At 42.2% G+C, this 17,353-nt stretch overlaps 1 protein-coding gene across 1 annotated transcript in view; it reads right to left on the reverse strand.

The window, feature by feature from the left end:
* Positions 1-17,353, reverse strand: part of kcnq2b (potassium voltage-gated channel, KQT-like subfamily, member 2b) — an 87,033-nt gene that overhangs the window by 41,532 nt on the left and 28,148 nt on the right. The window contains exons 2-8 of the mRNA XM_088937577.1: positions 8,840-8,930; positions 8,284-8,410; positions 7,605-7,780; positions 4,341-4,466; positions 3,968-4,078; positions 3,581-3,676; positions 1,290-1,384 (exon numbers count right to left, since the gene is read on the reverse strand). Coding sequence (XP_088793703.1) covers positions 1,290-1,384; positions 3,581-3,676; positions 3,968-4,078; positions 4,341-4,466; positions 7,605-7,780; positions 8,284-8,410; positions 8,840-8,930 — 822 coding nt within the window. The remainder of the gene's footprint in view (positions 1-1,289; positions 1,385-3,580; positions 3,677-3,967; positions 4,079-4,340; positions 4,467-7,604; positions 7,781-8,283; positions 8,411-8,839; positions 8,931-17,353) is intronic.

Consider the following 17,353-nt stretch of genomic DNA (forward strand, 5'->3'; position numbering starts at 1 on the left):
ACGATCGCTAACCCCTCCCCTTAAGGGAGCTCCAGCCCTTCCTCGTTCCCTCCCATTGTCTGCACCTGTTCCCCCTTAAAAGCCAGACACGGACCTCACTCCTGGTTCCTCATTGATTTCCACATCAGGAGAGCCCGGGGTCCTGCTGCGTCTGGCTCCGTTATGCTTTTAACTTTCTGTTCCTAGTTCCTGGTTCCCCTCGCCGGTTCCGACCCGGTTCCTGTTCCCCCCCCTCCGGATGGATCGCCTGGCTATGGACTTCAGCCCTTGTTTCTGATTTCCCGTTTGGATTTCCTACATGGATTGTTCGCCTGGATTCACTTCCCCTGGACACCTGCACTGCATGGACACGCCCCCCGTCTCCAGACCCTTTTCCTGCATTTTTCCCCTTGTGTCTTCACTATTCTGGATCGTGTCGTCCGCATAGGGCCCGGAAAGAACTGTTCATGACACTCTCATTCATATTATGTTTTGTTAATAACCAGCTGTTCTTAGACAGATGCCATGTAAACTCTTTGATGTAACAGTGTGAAGTACAGTGCATCATAACATGATATCCCAATGATGCAATTTATAGCTTCTTTGCGTCTCTGTTCTTCTGCGAGGTGATGGTCTACATTAGCGTTCTTCTGTTACACCACAAAGATGGACATTTATCCATAATAAGAATAGAGTTATCTTAAACAATCTCTCCAACATTATCAATGCATGCACACATCCTCATAAACACAATCATGTATTGTTCCACATCTGTTTTTGAGATTAACATAGAAGTCATGTCAATGGTGCACAGTTATATTGTATAGCCTTTCACAGAAAGAATTCAGTAAATGAAAGGAGGCTTTTTCTATAGGACACTATAGACTATTCCACCCCCATTCCTTCTGCAGAATAATTACTCTTGGGCAATGAAATGTAAATTGTTGTACCCAAAGTTGCTTCCCCTACTTATCATTGTTTTCACCTGGTGAAATCGGGGAAAAAAAACATTAATCTTTAGATCCCTACAAGTATGTGGTCACCCTTTTCCTTGGAAAAAAACTCAAGCCCTAAAGCTGCCTGGATTTCCCATTTAGATGGGTTTATGGAAATGTACAACAATTCCCTATTCGACCTCTGCAAACAAGACTGCAGCTCTGCCACAGAAATTTAAACAGAACACAGCAATCTGTTTGATTTCATATTTGCAAAGCTGAAATCGGAGAGATGGTCTGAGGCAGAGAGCAAAGGAGAATAAATTTCGGAATGCCACAAATATCAAGGAGAACTAGAAACAATTTATTTTATACCTGTACATCGGTACAGACACCGTCCGCTCATAGTAATTCCATGTCGACTGCAGATCTGTACGACTGAGGTTGGTAGCATAGAATCTCCATGCAGCCTGGAAAAAGACAGTTCTGTTCAGCATTTAAATATAGCAGATTTTACATCACAAACACAGGGATTAACAGAAGCACATATGCAGTACTTAAGTGCAGTGAAAGTTTTCAAATATCATAAGTGGTTCTCCAGAATATAATTATGTAAACTGCATTGGAGGCTGGGAGCTCTTGAATTTACCTTCACTTGAAGCTTTATGGGGAAACATCCTTACAGGTTATAGTAGGTAATGCCACCCCCTGGTACTAATAATTAATAATAATAATAATAATTGGTTACACTTATATAGCACTTTTCTGGACACTCCACTCAAAGCGCTTTACAGGTAATGGGGACTCTCCTCCACCACCAGCACTGTGCAGCATCCACCTGGATGATGTGACGGCAGTCATAGTGCGCCAGAACGCTCACCACCCATCAGCTATTAGTGGGGAGGAGAGCAGAGTAATGAAGCCAAGTCAAGATGGGGATTATTAGGAGGCCATGATTGGTAAGGGCCAATGGGAATTTGGCCAGGACGCCGGGGTTACACCCCTACTCTTTTCGAGAGACGCCCTGGGATTTTTAATGACCACAGAGAGTCAGGACCTCGGTTTTACGTCTCATCCAAAGGAGAGTGCCTTTTTACAGTATAGTGTCCCAGTCACTATACTGGGGCATTAGGACCCACATAGTCCACAGATGGAGCGCACCCTGCTGGCCCCACTAACACCTCTTCCAGCAGCAGCCTTAGTTTTTCTCAGGAGGTCTCCCATATGGCTGCTGGTCAGTCTGCCATGGTCAAATCCAAAAAGGGGGCTCATGTCACACAAGTGTCTTTTCATAATGCAAGTCTTCACAGCTTAGGTTTCACCTCGAAAATGACCCCATTACTTCATTACCTTAAATCAGTCCATCTAAAAGGTCAAGCAAGAAAAGAGCTAGACTACTGTATATTCTATACTGTGGAAAGAGAAACACAAAATTGTTCACAAAAACAGTTCTGTGCATTTTCTGAGGGGTGGCTCAGTAGCTAGCATTGCTGCCTCACATTGCTGGGGCCCTGGGTTCCATTCCAGACCCGAGGTGCTGTCTGTGTGGAGTTTGCGTGTTTAAAAAGGTTTCCTCTGGGTGCTCTGGTTTCCTCCCACAGTCCAAAGACATAATGGTATTGACATACTGGTGAATTGGGCTCTGGGAAAAATGTCCCTGGCTTTTAATGTGTATCTGAGTTTGTGTCTGTGTGTGCCCTGTGATGGACTGGTGCCCTATCTAGGGTGTACCCCACCTTGTGACCATGGCTTGCTGTGATTGGCTCTGACTCCCCACAAACCTGAATTGGAAAAAGTTATAAAACAGATGGATGGTACTAAGGGGAGCTGATTGCTCTGTATTTATTGGATGATTATATGTATGAGCTGAGCTAAACCTCCAACAGCACCCCTGACCCCCCTAACACCTTGCGTACTCAAACCGCAAAGTGCTTCTGAGATTCAAAGCCAGTCTGTCCTGTAGGACAAGGTTGCATTCCATGGTTATCATTGTCAAGAGGCAGCAAAGATGCATAAACAAGGCAATGTAAACCAAGGGCTTTAATAACAGAGCAGACCCAGGATAACCTGAACTGCTGCACATCCCATTAGTTTGTGACTTGACTTGCAATTTGTATAAAAAAAGATTTATAGCTTTGGAATATCTCAATACGTCAGTTCTACATATTAACGGGCCCCATAGTTCAGTTCTTCCAATCTATGGTCCTTGGAGACTGCTGTCTCTTTTGACCAAGAAATTAATCACAAGGTAATTGGCGACTGGTTGTCATTTTGATGCATATTTTTTAAGATGCTGTCAGCTCCTAAAATGTTTAGGGGGAATTGAAAGGGATATCAACAAGTACCAATTTCTGAGATTCAGATTAAAAAATTTCTTAGATTCATATCCCTCAGTTCAGGATATGTTACCTATTGGAGCTCTGGAGAAAGAAGAACACACTTACTGTAAAAATGTATGTTATACAGTGTCACCTGTGTCTCGTCATCATAAATTAATAATACATTTCCTATTTCCTAGATAAATTTACTAGATAAAGACTGTTTAGCTTTCCGTGTGCTGAAGCCAGTGTTCTGTGTTGTCACAGAACTCTACACCATGTAATGAAGAGGTATTTCAAAGCTGCAGATGATCTGAAGTCTTTGGTCTGGTGTTTTCCTGAGGTTACCTGGATAAGGCCTGCTGCAGGATTTCGGCGTTTTTCAAAATGTTTTTGTCGATGTTGCTCCTGGACCTTCAGGGCAAACCCAGAGCCCAGGATACCCTGCAAGAGAAAAAGCAAATCGACAAATATTGCACAAACTGCCAGTGAACAGCGTGCCACGTAAACAGTACCTGTTTATGCACAAAAAGTTTTGGATGGGAAGATTTGTAAGATGCATTCTTTCAGAGCATCTCAATTTACTGAAGAAACACATGCATTAAAAAATGTTTTGCAATGTTTTGAGTTAAAACACAGTGCCTTGGGGCTGTTACTGTCTTTGGTTGAGCATAGAGGTTGGGCAGTTTCACAGGGAGACCAGACATACTTCTTAAGAAATCACTCCTCACTTACAGCTGGAAGTGCAAAGAATGACACTCCTATCAGGGTGAACGTAGCAGCAAGAAGACGGCCGTTCCATGTTACTGGATATTTGTCACCATAACCTATGGTAGTCAGAGTGATCTGAGAGAGAAAACATAAAACACTTGGAATAATACTTAAAAAGCATCAATATTTAAGCCTAGCAAACATGTCAGAACGTGGGTTTAAATTTCCTATCCACAAACCTACTGAAATGTTTTCAGGATGCTTTTTATGTTAAGGCAAACTGTAAAATGGAGTTTAAGACGCATCATCACTGTAGCTCTCATCTTTAGGCTGATCAACAACTGCACTGACTCCCAAAATCTATCCACTGAAAGGCTTTAGAGAAAGAGGCACGTACAAGTCCCCACCACAGTGCGTCAGCGTAGGTTTCAAACTCCTTGTTGTCTTCCTTCTCTGCCAGATACACCAGGAAAGAAGCCAGAATGAGACAGAGGAAACCGATGTACCAAGCAGTGATGAGTTCCTGGAGAGAGGAAAGACACGTTACCATCACAGTCACAAGACTCCACTCCCCTCCCAAAAAATCCTTCCCAGACACCTGACATGGAGCTGGACCTGATCACCACAAAGTTCACAAGGAATAAATATCATTATTGTAGTCATGGAGATTTTGATGGTGTTTATTTTCTCTTTTCTGGGGGGGGGGTCACTGTTGCAGGGAGGGATGGGTAAGGGTGGGGTTGGGATATTTGGTTTTGTTTTCATTTCAGATTACAATTTTCAATTGCTGATAAAAATATATACAAAAAGTATGGACTGGAATTCCATCATTGGTGTATCCCACCCATCTGTTGCTTGCTGGGTGAAGCTCTGACTTCCCCACAACCTGTATTATGGATGGATGAATGTGTGGATAAAAAATGTTATTCCTTGTGAACATCACCCAAGAATTAGATATGTTTAAGGATGTTTATTGACTGCTTAGGAACAACAGATACTTGTTGTACAGAGCTTTGTACTTCTCCACTTCAACTTTAAGCTCTACATTGTCCATATTTGAGATTTCTTTTGAATTAAACTTTTTGATGAAAGCAAACGGAATCCATGATGTGATCTGACGTTTTCTCATGGGTCACCTGGTCCATTACCTCATCAACCTATCCAGCACTTCAGCCACAGGGGTTTGACTGACATCTCAGGGAAACTAGTAGCAGACAGGCTCATTGGTACCCTTGCAAGCATCCTGTAATTTCGGGGGGGATTGTGACTTGTTGGGACATGTTATAGGAATAGTATAATGATAAAAGGGAAGTCTCCCATCCAGGTACTGACCAGGCTCACACCTGCGGAGCTTCAGTGGGTTGCCAGTTGTGAGTTGCAGGCTGGCATGGGGTAATAGGGCTGCATCACTTCACTGGACGTTTTGTTGCCTCGCTCTGTATTGCAGAATATGGCGCCGTATATACCTAGGAATTTCATCCATTTTATGATGTAACTTTTACAAGTTACTTTGCCCGTTTTACTTTTATTGCGGTCTGGACATGCTCTCACCAATGTTGATTCTTTCTAACCCTGAAACCTACCAACAGCCCCGCAGTTTCCCTTTAAACGGGTCTGAGATTCAACAGGCAGAGCTGAACTGGCTACTGCTGGTCATGTGACAGCAACCGTGGCCCTCGAAGACTCACATGTAACAGTCCAAGTGGCTGCATTATTCCACATGAAAGATGCCCGTGTTTGTCAGTGCTCCTGCATTTTTAATAGGGAGTTCTCACAGGAAAACCTTTAACAGCACTACCATAAAATATCATTGATATGAGTGATTTTTTGTCGTGCAAAACACACAATTTGTTTCTCCCTTTATGTCCCTTTTATTCTTTCACATTACCAGCCAGAGCCGCCCTGGTACTGTAACTGGAGGGACAGAGGCTCCGTGTAATAAATATTGCTGCAGAAATTGCAATAAAAAAAGACATTCCCAGGGAGATCCAATAAATGGAAAGGCACAGAGGCTCCATCAGTGTCTTCCTGCGCTGGTCCAATTCATTGTCGCATGACAGTTTCCTGGAATGCGTCATTATAATGACAACACTAATCGCTCTTCTATTTCAATCACAGCCTGATATGGTACACCTACCTTCTTATGCTGGCATAAGAAGGAAGGAGTCACGTCATTCCGTGAAAAATTATAGTCTTCCATAATGTGGGCGCTGCACACAGAGCAAAGAGAATATAGCATGACACTGCGGACGGTGGTTTCTGACAGGGGGCCACACTTGGCACTGAAATACAATTAGTGGCCTGCTGAATTACAGCTCACACACAAAGCAATGGGACAGGAAAATGATCCTCCATGGAGATTCACAGGACTCTGGGAAAGTGTTGAAGCTGGGAGGTGGTGAAGTGGTTTCCGAAACCCAGCTGTGGATGATAGTGTGGTTTCACTTCTGCAGAACTGAGAACAATCTAACAGAATAGCAGGAAAAAGAACTAAAAAATATATGTTCTGTGATCCCAAGGAAACTCCAAATGCAAAGGAACTTAAGTTTACCATTTACTTACTGATACTCATTAATAGTTGTCTGCCAAAGTAAGTCACCAGTGCACATAATCTCTACCATTAGCATTCATTTTTTAAATAATTTTTCATGATATATTTCAGGGAGTGGGCATGATAAAGTAGCAGTCAAGGCTCTGGACTTATTTAGAATGGACACTACAGTTGTAACTTCAAGCAAACTTCTTCATCCCGGTTCCTCCAGTCCAAGTTTTATGCTGTCAAGAAAGGCCCTGTGCTGGTGATGTCTTTCCACCTTAGGCACCATTGCTCATAAAATATCAGCCATTAGTCTTGTTCACTGTAGTGTCTGGCGGATGCACCCCAACAATCACTCACTGAGGTCTTCTCCAGCAGTTGTGTCATAATTACAGTATAGGCAGTGTGCCGTGATGCTGGGGCGTGTCCAGTGTGGAGGCGGAGCCCTGGTAGAAGGGCGGAGCCTCGCCTTTGTAGTCCCAGCTGCCCTGGCTTCTAGATGACGAGCTCCAGCTGGGCGGGTCCTTAAGGGCACACTGGACACCCCGCAACGGGACGAGCAGGGACCCCTCCTGGAAGGGGGAGTTTTACACCGACAGTCCCGGAGTCCCGGACAGTCTTTTTCTGTTCATTTTTCTTTTTGCCTGTCCCATCACACGCTTTCACCAGGGTAGGCATACACACGTTTTGTTACGCACTAAGTTCTTGTTTTGTTTTTACCTCACACGCCCTGCTCACCAGACTGGACCCTGTTCATAGGGTAAGCCCAGCCTGGAGGTCACACGGCACAGCAGTAGAATTTCTTTTTGCCTTTTTGTGTCTTTTGGTTTTGTATTGTTTTTCATCCCTGCTAACCTCACACCGGTGCTTCTGTCCCCTCGCCCGGGGCGTTGACTATTTACCGTTGCGCGCCAAGGAGTCTCCCCCACTGCAGACACACCAGCCAGGCTTGTCTGGGATTTTTATACATGGCCCAAAGCTGGCTGGCATGCTTCTTGCTTAATGAACATGTAAGCCTTACCTGGGTGGATGCCCTCATTTTTAATATTCTTGCTCTCGGTCACCCTGGTTATTTCCATTTAGCTCTATCTCACCCTCTCTGCTCCCAGGATTCTAACCACATACCTTGCTGTGAGCATAGACAACCGATCCCAGGAGCTTCCAGGTGCCGCCTCGACGGTCCATTCGGATCATCCGCAGGATCTGCAGGAACCTCAAGCTCCGGATGGCAGAGGTGGCGAACACATTTCCCTGGGTGCCAGCGGCCAGCACGGAGATGGACGCGATCAGCACCATGATGTCTGGTGAAACAAGAAGCGATTGTTAGATTGACACAGCAGTTGCAGGATAGAAGGATTTTAACACTGAATTGAGCTCAGATCCAGGGAATCTTTGGGGAAAAACGTCTTTTGCTCACTTATTAGTAAGATGGGAAAATAAATTCAGGGATAAAATCTTCCCTTCACTGTTATATTGTTTGCCATTCTTATTTCCTAAATTGTAAATACTACATTAATTTATAGATTAGCCCATGAGGAATTATCTTAAGGATGGACCATTACAAACTATGATTGAGCTAGTTATATTATCATGAATATGAATACTTCAGTGTTTCTACAGGGGTCAGGGACTGGCGCCGTTTGCCTTAAATGCATTACAGGCAGAATGTGTTACTGCACGGTGCATTGTGACAGAAAAATCACTTTAGTATGCTGTGGGCTTGTCCTCAGGCAGGTGAAGGTTAGAGAAAGATAAGGTAAGAGAGAGACATCAGTGCCCAAGATGGCTGACGTTTCTTCCTTACCGATCACACAGAAAGGTTTGCGGGCAAATTTCAGCCTCCCCCTCCATCCTCTGTAACGACAGCAGCAGCCAGCCGCCCAGATTCTCACAAAGTACTCCACACCGAACACCACTATTGTCACGATTTCCTGCAGAGAGAGAGGATTTTTGCCTGCTTCGTTAATAAATAGGGCAAAGACAACAGAGACTCGTTTTGTAAAAAAACTTCTAAATAACTGGTTTGAAGGATAGATTTAGTGGAGAGATGCATTACTTACTGTAAATACAGTACCACATACTGAGAAAGTATTTCTGTTTGAATTTGATAACTTTTATGCCTTTGATTAGTAGTAGATAAGAAGGTTCTTTGAATGACTGTAAAGGCACATGGTAAAGAACACTTTTAGGTACAGTATGAGTAGCCTCATATTTAAACTTAAAGTTAATTTAAACAACAACATTCCCTAGACTTTCTGCTATATTTTTAAATACTGTTATGTTACAAGTTATGCACACTTAAAAGAAGTCTGTACTGATCTATTGATTTATTGCGAGTTTACTCCTGGTACAGTACTCACCAGTATGTACAGGGCATCTTCAGAACTTTTTTCATAGTCCTTGATAGTGGAAAAGACTGACAGCACTAGACAGGAGAACACTAGCAGAAAACTAAATCAAAGAATGAGAAAAAAAACATAATGGGAATACAGTTTGTATGCAACGCCTAAAGCAGAAAAGGAATCAATTATATTCAGAACTCACAGGGGCTGTGCAGTTGTGTAGAAACATTTAGAAGACCAGGATACCCACAGATAGCTTAGCTATACAGACCTCCTTTCACCAACTAGGAAAATTACCCATTACATACTGTATGGAAGAGATGGGTATTCATGATTTTACTTCCCATAACACTATGCTATATTTCACTGTGCTATATTTCATGACCAGCTACTGACGATCCAAGACGTAGCAGTCAGAACGCTCACTAGAGCAAAACGACCACAGCACACCTCTATTGCTCTTTGATGACTGGGCTAACTTCCAGTCAGACAGCACAGATTTCAAATGTTTGCTTTTCATAAAGCCCTTAATACTTTCAGACTTTATGCTTGCAGGATCTGTTATTATATGACCCTGCCCAATACTTGAGATCAGTGAGTGTTGAATTCCTTTTGTTCTTCTGAACTAAAATTAGGAGCAGAAGAGGGCTTTTAATCGCAATGGGCCTTGTCTCTGGAACTTCACTCCAGAAAACCGGGAACGTTTTAGGCTGGATTAATACAGTAGGTGAGCGAATGTTTTTGACGTTGTTATATTGTAAATTGCTTTGGAAGACGTGTATGAGGACCACTAGATAAGTCTACTTTATCCTGAATGTGAATATGAAGGGAACTGAATCCCAAGTCTAAGAGGATCTTATGAGAAGACACAAAAGACCAAATTGTTTTTAAAAACACAACTTATGTCTTTTTAATTATTTGCAACCTTGAACATTCATACACTAACCAACAAATATTTCCTGATTAAACACTTCCCCTCTGGCCATCACTTGAACAAATTACACTGGGCTGAACCATAAAACCATAAAATGCAGTGGTACAGTAGCTGTAATATTAGAAGGCAGAATGCCTTGATTATATTGTAAAGTTAATTGCTCAATTCAGGCAGTCAGATTAGTCGTTTTTCCAGGTCAGCTGTTTTTAGCAGCTATTAATTGAAATGCTCCTGCAAGACCGGCACTTCACTAAGAGCACCTCAGCTCTCAAGAACTGGAATTGAGCTGTAAGAGGTATACAGTAGCTGTCCTTGGTCCTGCAGAGCCACAGTCCAGCATGGCTTATAGGCTACTCTTAAATCATCCACTTACTAACTGCTTTATCCAATTTGGGGTCAAGAGGGAGTCAGAGTCTATCCTGGCAAACAAAGGTGCAAGGGAGGATACACTCTGGATGGAATCCAGTTCTTGGCAACACACACACACTCACACATGAACTCCACACAGATAGCACTCCAGGAATTGAACCCAGGGCCCCAGCACTGCAAGGCAACAATGTTGACCACCATGCCACCCCACTCTTTAGTTATCAGTTTGTCAAAACTTAGAATACATCATTATTTTCTTTTCAGAAATTTTTGAATCTGTATCGCTTTTTTTGTATTGCTGAGACCACAGAAGGAGCTGGCTGACCAGTCCTAGCCTATTAAATTCAGTCAACTGTTCTGCAAACCTGCTCAAATGCTCCCAGACTCAGGCCCCACCTGTACCCAGTGTGCTACTCAGTTGGCCAGGTTTGAGAAATCCAGTAAGTGAATTGGTTGAATTAAGTCACAACTGGCCAAAAGCGGTTCTTGAAAGCTTCACAGTGATCATTTCAAATGGCATCTCTACTATTTAATTAACCCTCTGCTACTTAATTGGCCAAATCACTTGTGTCTGTGTTCAAAACGACTTTCTTTAAAGTCTTAAGGAATTCACAGTTTAAGGGTAACTGATAAAGCCAATTGGATTGAGGTTTTCTAGTGCGGGGTTAGCTCCCATGTGATAAATTATTAAATGTGCATTCGGGATGCAGGTGTCACAGATTTGGCCAGCATCTGAGGAATCCATTCTTAGTACGATTAAGTGCCGAGAATTAAGTTGCAGTTTTTATTGTAGCCAGCGGTACAAAATGCCCGGCAAAAGTGAACGTGCACGACATCCATGCCTCGGATCAGAAAAAGATGCTGATCTGTTAGAAAGGATGGCTGGCTGGGTCTGTGCCACTCACAGAAAGCTGCAGTACATTCATCAGAAAGTGCTGACCAGTGCAGTACTCATGTTCCCGCACAACTGACTTGAAAGTCTAACATATGGAGGATTAAAAATAACACTGCATAGCCAAGTCCCATTCAATCATTTTCTACGTCACTCCTCCATTTTGTGAAAAAATATGCTGTTTCTGTGGGCCAACCAGGAGTAAAGTTTACACAAGCAAAGTAGGCCCCATCCATAGAAGTGTTATTAATTGCGGCTATAATTACAACAGTTTTCATCCTTCCCCAGCAGAACTGAAAGCACAGAAACAATGTTTACTTTCTAGGGCAGCAGGACCTGGTAAATGTATGCGCATTCTGGAACCATGTGGGAAATGGTAAAATGTCATGGCTGGAAGAGGTGTTATGAATGAAAAAATCACATCTGTTTCTTTGATGTGTGGCTAAATCACACTTTTTGGTCTGTGGCCAGTGACATGCTGAACCCTGTCTCCGTATATCAGCTGTAAGACAAACAGTAAAAGAAATGGAAGATATTCGAAATCATATCCAGCCTTCCTTTATGAACTGGAATGAGGATTAAACCAAAATATACTGAAATACTAAATATGAGACAAAACTGAAACGGAACTGGTGTAGTGTTTCATAGCCGTTCAGGGACGCCAAATATGTAACGTTGTGGCTCTCTGAAGGCACCAGTTCTGTAGGGTTTGGGCATTTACTGAGACAATTATCAATTGTAGCAGTAAATCACAAAGTTGATTCTTTTGATGGCTTTAGAATCCAACCATGCGACATAACTCAAACAACGCACACGCACAGGTACTAATACACGAGGATACATTTATTAATACATAGAATATGCATGTAAACCTAACAGATCTTATCGAGAAGGTTATCAGAATACAAAAGATATATATTCAATCAGTTACGAAGTGTTACACATATCAAGAGGACATACGTTCAGTATATCATTCATTTAGACCGTTTCGTAAATGAACTTGGTTATAACTTCTACATTAGATACTCAAAACAAGTACATAACTCTTAGGAATTAAATTGATATCAACTGGTTGGGATAACAATTGAATTCTCGAGCTGTAATGCATTGAAGTTGAATACTCATCCAATTTCTGGGGATTCAGATCTCCAGTGGGCACAAAGAAACAGTTGCAGGCTGTTGCTGTCCAATCCGCGCTCTCTGGCTCCGTGCCAGGCTGTGCTGTGCGGCTTGCGACGGTGCGCTGCTGATGCTCACTGACCGGCTAGTTAGTGTTGGTTTTAACTAGCAAAGTTTGTGCACAGGAGAAAAGATGACTGTGGGTCCCAGCAAGTCAGGAAGAGGACTGGTTCGTTCCTGATGAAGAGCTAGTTCTGAATAGTGATTCAGCTGTCCACAGTTCTGACCTGTTCACGAGGCCTGCTGCTGGTTACTCTCTGGCAACCTCCACTCTAGACTCTTAGAACAAAGGAAAGTTCTGGCACTCGGACACACTGGCCGTTCCGTGGTTGTCCGGGCTGAGTCTCAGGATGGTCAGGAGGCGCGCTGTGAGAATGTCCTGCCCTTGGGAGCCTTCTGCTCCTGGGCCGTCCTGCCCTGGAATTCTCCTTTGAATTCCCTTTAGAACAGTCCACAGAATCCTCTCCAGAATCTTACTGAATCTCCCGAATCTGAATCTCTCAGGCTCTCTGTGTTGCCTGTTTTTACCTGGAGGAACTTCAGCTCATTCATTGGCTGAAAGTTCCATGGGCATCAGAGTCCCACGTGGGTTACTCGGCCCTACCAGTCCCTGATTGGTTGACCACGGTGAGATATGAGTCACTTAGTCCTGACACTTAGGAATGCAGTCCAGATGTCCAACTGGCACTCCCTAGACAGATAGGCGCCAATGGATGACCATTGATCATGATAGCCAGACTTAGCTAAGTGCATCCCCCTTTGGGAGCTGTCCTAGGACCTTAAATCACCCTGCACTAATGGTCTCTCTGTGGCTGCACCACAGAGATGAACAGAGAAATGGGGCCTCATTTGGGAAGCTCAGAAACACTTAATTCTGCCTTATTATTAAGCCTCGCCGCTACACTGGTCATCTCCCTTTACGTGGAGAATGAAAACGAGCTCTCAAAAAATATTGACCACTCGGAACACAAAGACCAGTTTTCTTCATTAAAAATATGAGATCCTTAGCTCTTTTTTATTTTGTTATACCCTAAAATGTGGAACTGGCAACTGCTACAATTAATTCAATTAGCTTGTCGTTATAATCCTCACACTAGCACTGGTGGAAATACTATGTGTATACAGTGCAAACCATCCTTTGAATGCATGCTTGTCAGGAAGCTTAGGTTCAAAGCTGTTCGCAAATACCATTCATATAGTTTAAATGTTCATTCATCTCTGTTCATTGAGTTGAGACCACCACAGTCAGAGCTTCGCTAATCACCATCCAGTCAACTTAATCAAACCCACCTCTCCAAGATCTTCTCAACCCTTGAAAGTGACAATTTTAAAGCGTTTGAAATCTTGAGCAGACGAATGGATAATACTTGGCTGAAATATCATGGATATCTCACCTCGCCAAACATGGATGAATAAATCTTATTGCCTGCTAAGCTGTTCGTAGAAATGCATTTGAGCTCTTTTTTACTGGTCAGCTGTACCCACCTCTAGGGCATGCTATGAGTACCTCAATGCCTTTGCTTTCACTGGCCACACTGCAGACTCACTGATCATAATGACAAAGTTGCTATGTTAATGGCACAGTTCATACTTGAATCCATGAAGTCTGGAATATCTTGGTCTCCAAGTCAGTCCACTCAGGTGGAGTTATAATAAAGTTGTGTTCAAAGTCTTTACATTGCAAATCCCCATACTTGGCCAATTCTGAATCCCAATGGTAACTTGGGGTAAACTAGAGGCTTTAGGTTTCTACCCAGTGGAAAGCTACCATCTTATAACAGACCTAGAATTTTAGATTAAAGGGTGGGACAATTTAGTTACATTAATATAGGTCTACAGCTGATTTTCTTCCCTGTAAGATAGACTTACGGTGTGATTTATTAGTAGCACATAAATTCAGCACACAGCAGTTAGTGTGGCAAGCTGTGTGCACTCAGTGCTCACTGTGGGTTTTCCCATTTACTTGTCAGAAGGATTTATGTCCAAAGCTGAATCCCACTATTGCTTTCTTTTCCTTTTAATAGGATTAGTCTCTTTACATCTGATTGAAATCTTGTTTAACTCACACCCATAAGAACAAGAATGGAATTGCTGGTGTGCTCATGTTCAAATGACATTTTTTGGCTGATGCCAAAAGGATAATGGATTTATGGACTGAAGTTCATTTTCTGAAACATTCATGTTCATGTATGCTACTTTTCTACAGCAAAAAAAAAAGTCATCATCATATGTGGTGGACAAGAATTGTGGAATTCCCTTGAAACATTATAAGATGTGTGGAAGATAAATGTCTGCCTCCAACAACTTCTAAACCCACAATCCACCAAATCAAATTTAATGACATTTAAATTATATTTGATATTTTTCATTCTTTTTCAGTTTACAGACTGCATTTTAATTTACCATGTACTGTTCTTCTTTCAGTTTTGTACTTCCATTTTGAACAAAACAAGTGTACTATGAAACATTTGCATTGTGCTCTAAATTACTTGCAATTCTAGAGTACTAGCACGTTTGCCAAAGTTGAGGCTAACACAAACTACGTTGCCTTGACACTTAATTTTTCTCTTAAATTAAAAATCCTTTATGCCAGTCCAGTTGGTAACGTAGCAGTGATGACTGTATTAGCAAAGATTTTTTTTTGTTAGAAACGCTAATTTCTAGCCAGCTAAACAAAAGACCTACTTTGTAGCAGGCAAGGGGAAAAAAAACACAGCAGAATGTATTCTTCCTGCCAGAAATCATCTTTCCTGTATTGCTGGAATGTACTAAACATTGTAAAGCTGTTTAAATCTTGTAGCACCTGGTATTACAATCTCAGCAAACAAGCTACAGTATGCTCTGCTGTGTCCCAGAACACCATGTACACTTCATAAGGGCAAGACATTATGAATAATTGGAGTTTTTTATGCCATTTTATACCATATGAGCTGGCCATTTATGGGACTCAAAAGCTAGATGCTTAAAACTGCAAGTCCTGTGACTCAGTTTGCTCAGGTATGACACACTCCCTGTTTTGCTTCTCCCTGGCTCAGCAGTGTAATCCCCAGTGCTGCACGGTCACACTGGGAAGGCTATTCCCAAAAGAGATTCTCTGGTACTCCCTCTGTACACATGGTGATGCAACACACTGCACGGTATTTTACTGAGCAGCTGCAGGCATCCCGTTCTTGCGTTTTCAGGGAGAGAGGAAACTATGGCTGAAGCAGCTCAGTGATTGTGACGCAGGAGAAGGACAGACAGACCTGCTTGGTATGGGCAGCCTTACTCGACGGATGTGTTTGCTTTGCAGGGAAAATGGATACAACCAGAAGCCTTAATAAAAACACACTTGTTTGTTCCCAACTCCGTCGTCTTTGGAAATGGGAAGATTATTCCACTAGTTTTACTTTATTACAAATGTCTGGTTGCTCTTTAAAGGTTTTGATCTATAATATAATACAGTGGTAATGTAATTTAATATGATGAAGCAATTAAACAGAATTTTTCATTCTGGGGAAGCAATTAGAAATACAGAATGTAAGAAATGTATTTAAAAGTATATTTGAGTCAAGGGATGTTTTGCTTAAATCGCATAATGTGCTAGTGAAGTCTCATTTAGAAAAGTGGGTACAATTATTGATCTCCATGTTAAAGAAAAGACGTTGCCGCTCAGAAATCTTTTCAAACAGAAAATGAGCAGCAAGATTAACTCCAGGACTGAAGGAACTGAACTTTTTTTACTCTTGAACAGTGAAGACTATGAGAAGACCTGATACAAGCACTCAAAATACCCACCAGGCATTTACAAAAGTCAGCCCAGCAAATATCTCCAAAATGAACAGCGAAGCATGAAGTTGAGGGCACAACTGGAACCTACATGGAAGTGCAATTAAAAAGAAGAACAGGAGGCATTTATTTACCCAGAGGGATATGGGAGTATGAAACAAGCTAGCCTTCCATGTTTTTGAAGGCCTTATCCTGGCAAGAAACGGCTGTATGTGATCCTTGCATCAATTAACTGCTAACTACTGAACAGGCTGGAAGGCTCAAATCACCTCCTGTCATGGGTAATCTTCCTTACATTCTCAACAAACATTGCCGGCATTTAAAAACAGAAAGGACTTGCATTGTGCAATTGAGTTTTTGCAGGGCTTTAAAATTAAAATGCCCTGGTTGCTACATATCTTGCATCATTTTAATACCTATAAATTCATGAATCATTCAAAAAACTTAATTTCATCTTATTGCTATTTGTTGCATTTAAAAACAGAAAGGACTTGCATTGTGCAATTGAGTTTTTGCAGGGTTTTAAAATTAAAATGCCCTAGTTGCTACATATCTTGCATCATTTTAATACCTATAAATTCATGAATCATTCAAAAAACTTAATTTCATCTTATTGCTATTTTAGTCAGGGTGCAGGATTTGCGTCGGCCATAGTTACTCACTTTGTTGCTTACTGTTTGCTGGGAAAGGAAATTACAGTACAGCAGGGAGCTCCAGTAACAGACATCTGACAGGATAAACACTGTAATTTCAAAGAAATCCCAAGACCACCAATTACTTAATACCCAAGGCAAGAAACACAGCAAAACACGAGCGAGAAAGGTAAAGCACTTCATTCTCACACAGCAAGAAGTGAAAACAGACAAGACACTGAACTGACTCAGCTGGTAAAGGTGCTCAGACACCTCAGTATGAGGATATCAGAGCTATTTGCAATCTCCTATCTGATCCATTAGACGGATGTGCTGCAGCTAGCTCTTTAGTCGTTTAATTGATAATTACAGGATCGATACAGCTATTACCTAACTGGTGGCTGTTTATGGGGCTGCACAACAGTGCAGGGAGACCCCAGAATTTGGTGGGCATCAGTCCACTAGGTTATACTCTGCTTGCTACACAAAAGCAACCCTTAAGCAAGTTCACTCGTCTGCGCTCCTAGTGAATTTAGGGGCTCTGGGCATGTAAGTGGGGACTGTGGATTCAGTTCACAGGTGAGGACAGTGCTGTTGCCGTCTTGACTAAGGGATTTCTCCAGGAGAGCAGCCAACTCTTCCAATGGATAAAAAATACCCTTGACTGCAAGCCTCTGTTCTTGTCATTCTGCCTCTGGACTTCCATTTCACACATTGGATAACAGACACTATGAAAATAAAAATGAATATCTTACACA

The sequence above is a fragment of the Atractosteus spatula genome, chromosome 19, assembly GCF_055471065.1.
Source record: "Atractosteus spatula isolate fAtrSpa1 chromosome 19, fAtrSpa1.hap1, whole genome shotgun sequence".
Lineage (NCBI taxonomy): Eukaryota > Metazoa > Chordata > Actinopteri > Semionotiformes > Lepisosteidae > Atractosteus > Atractosteus spatula.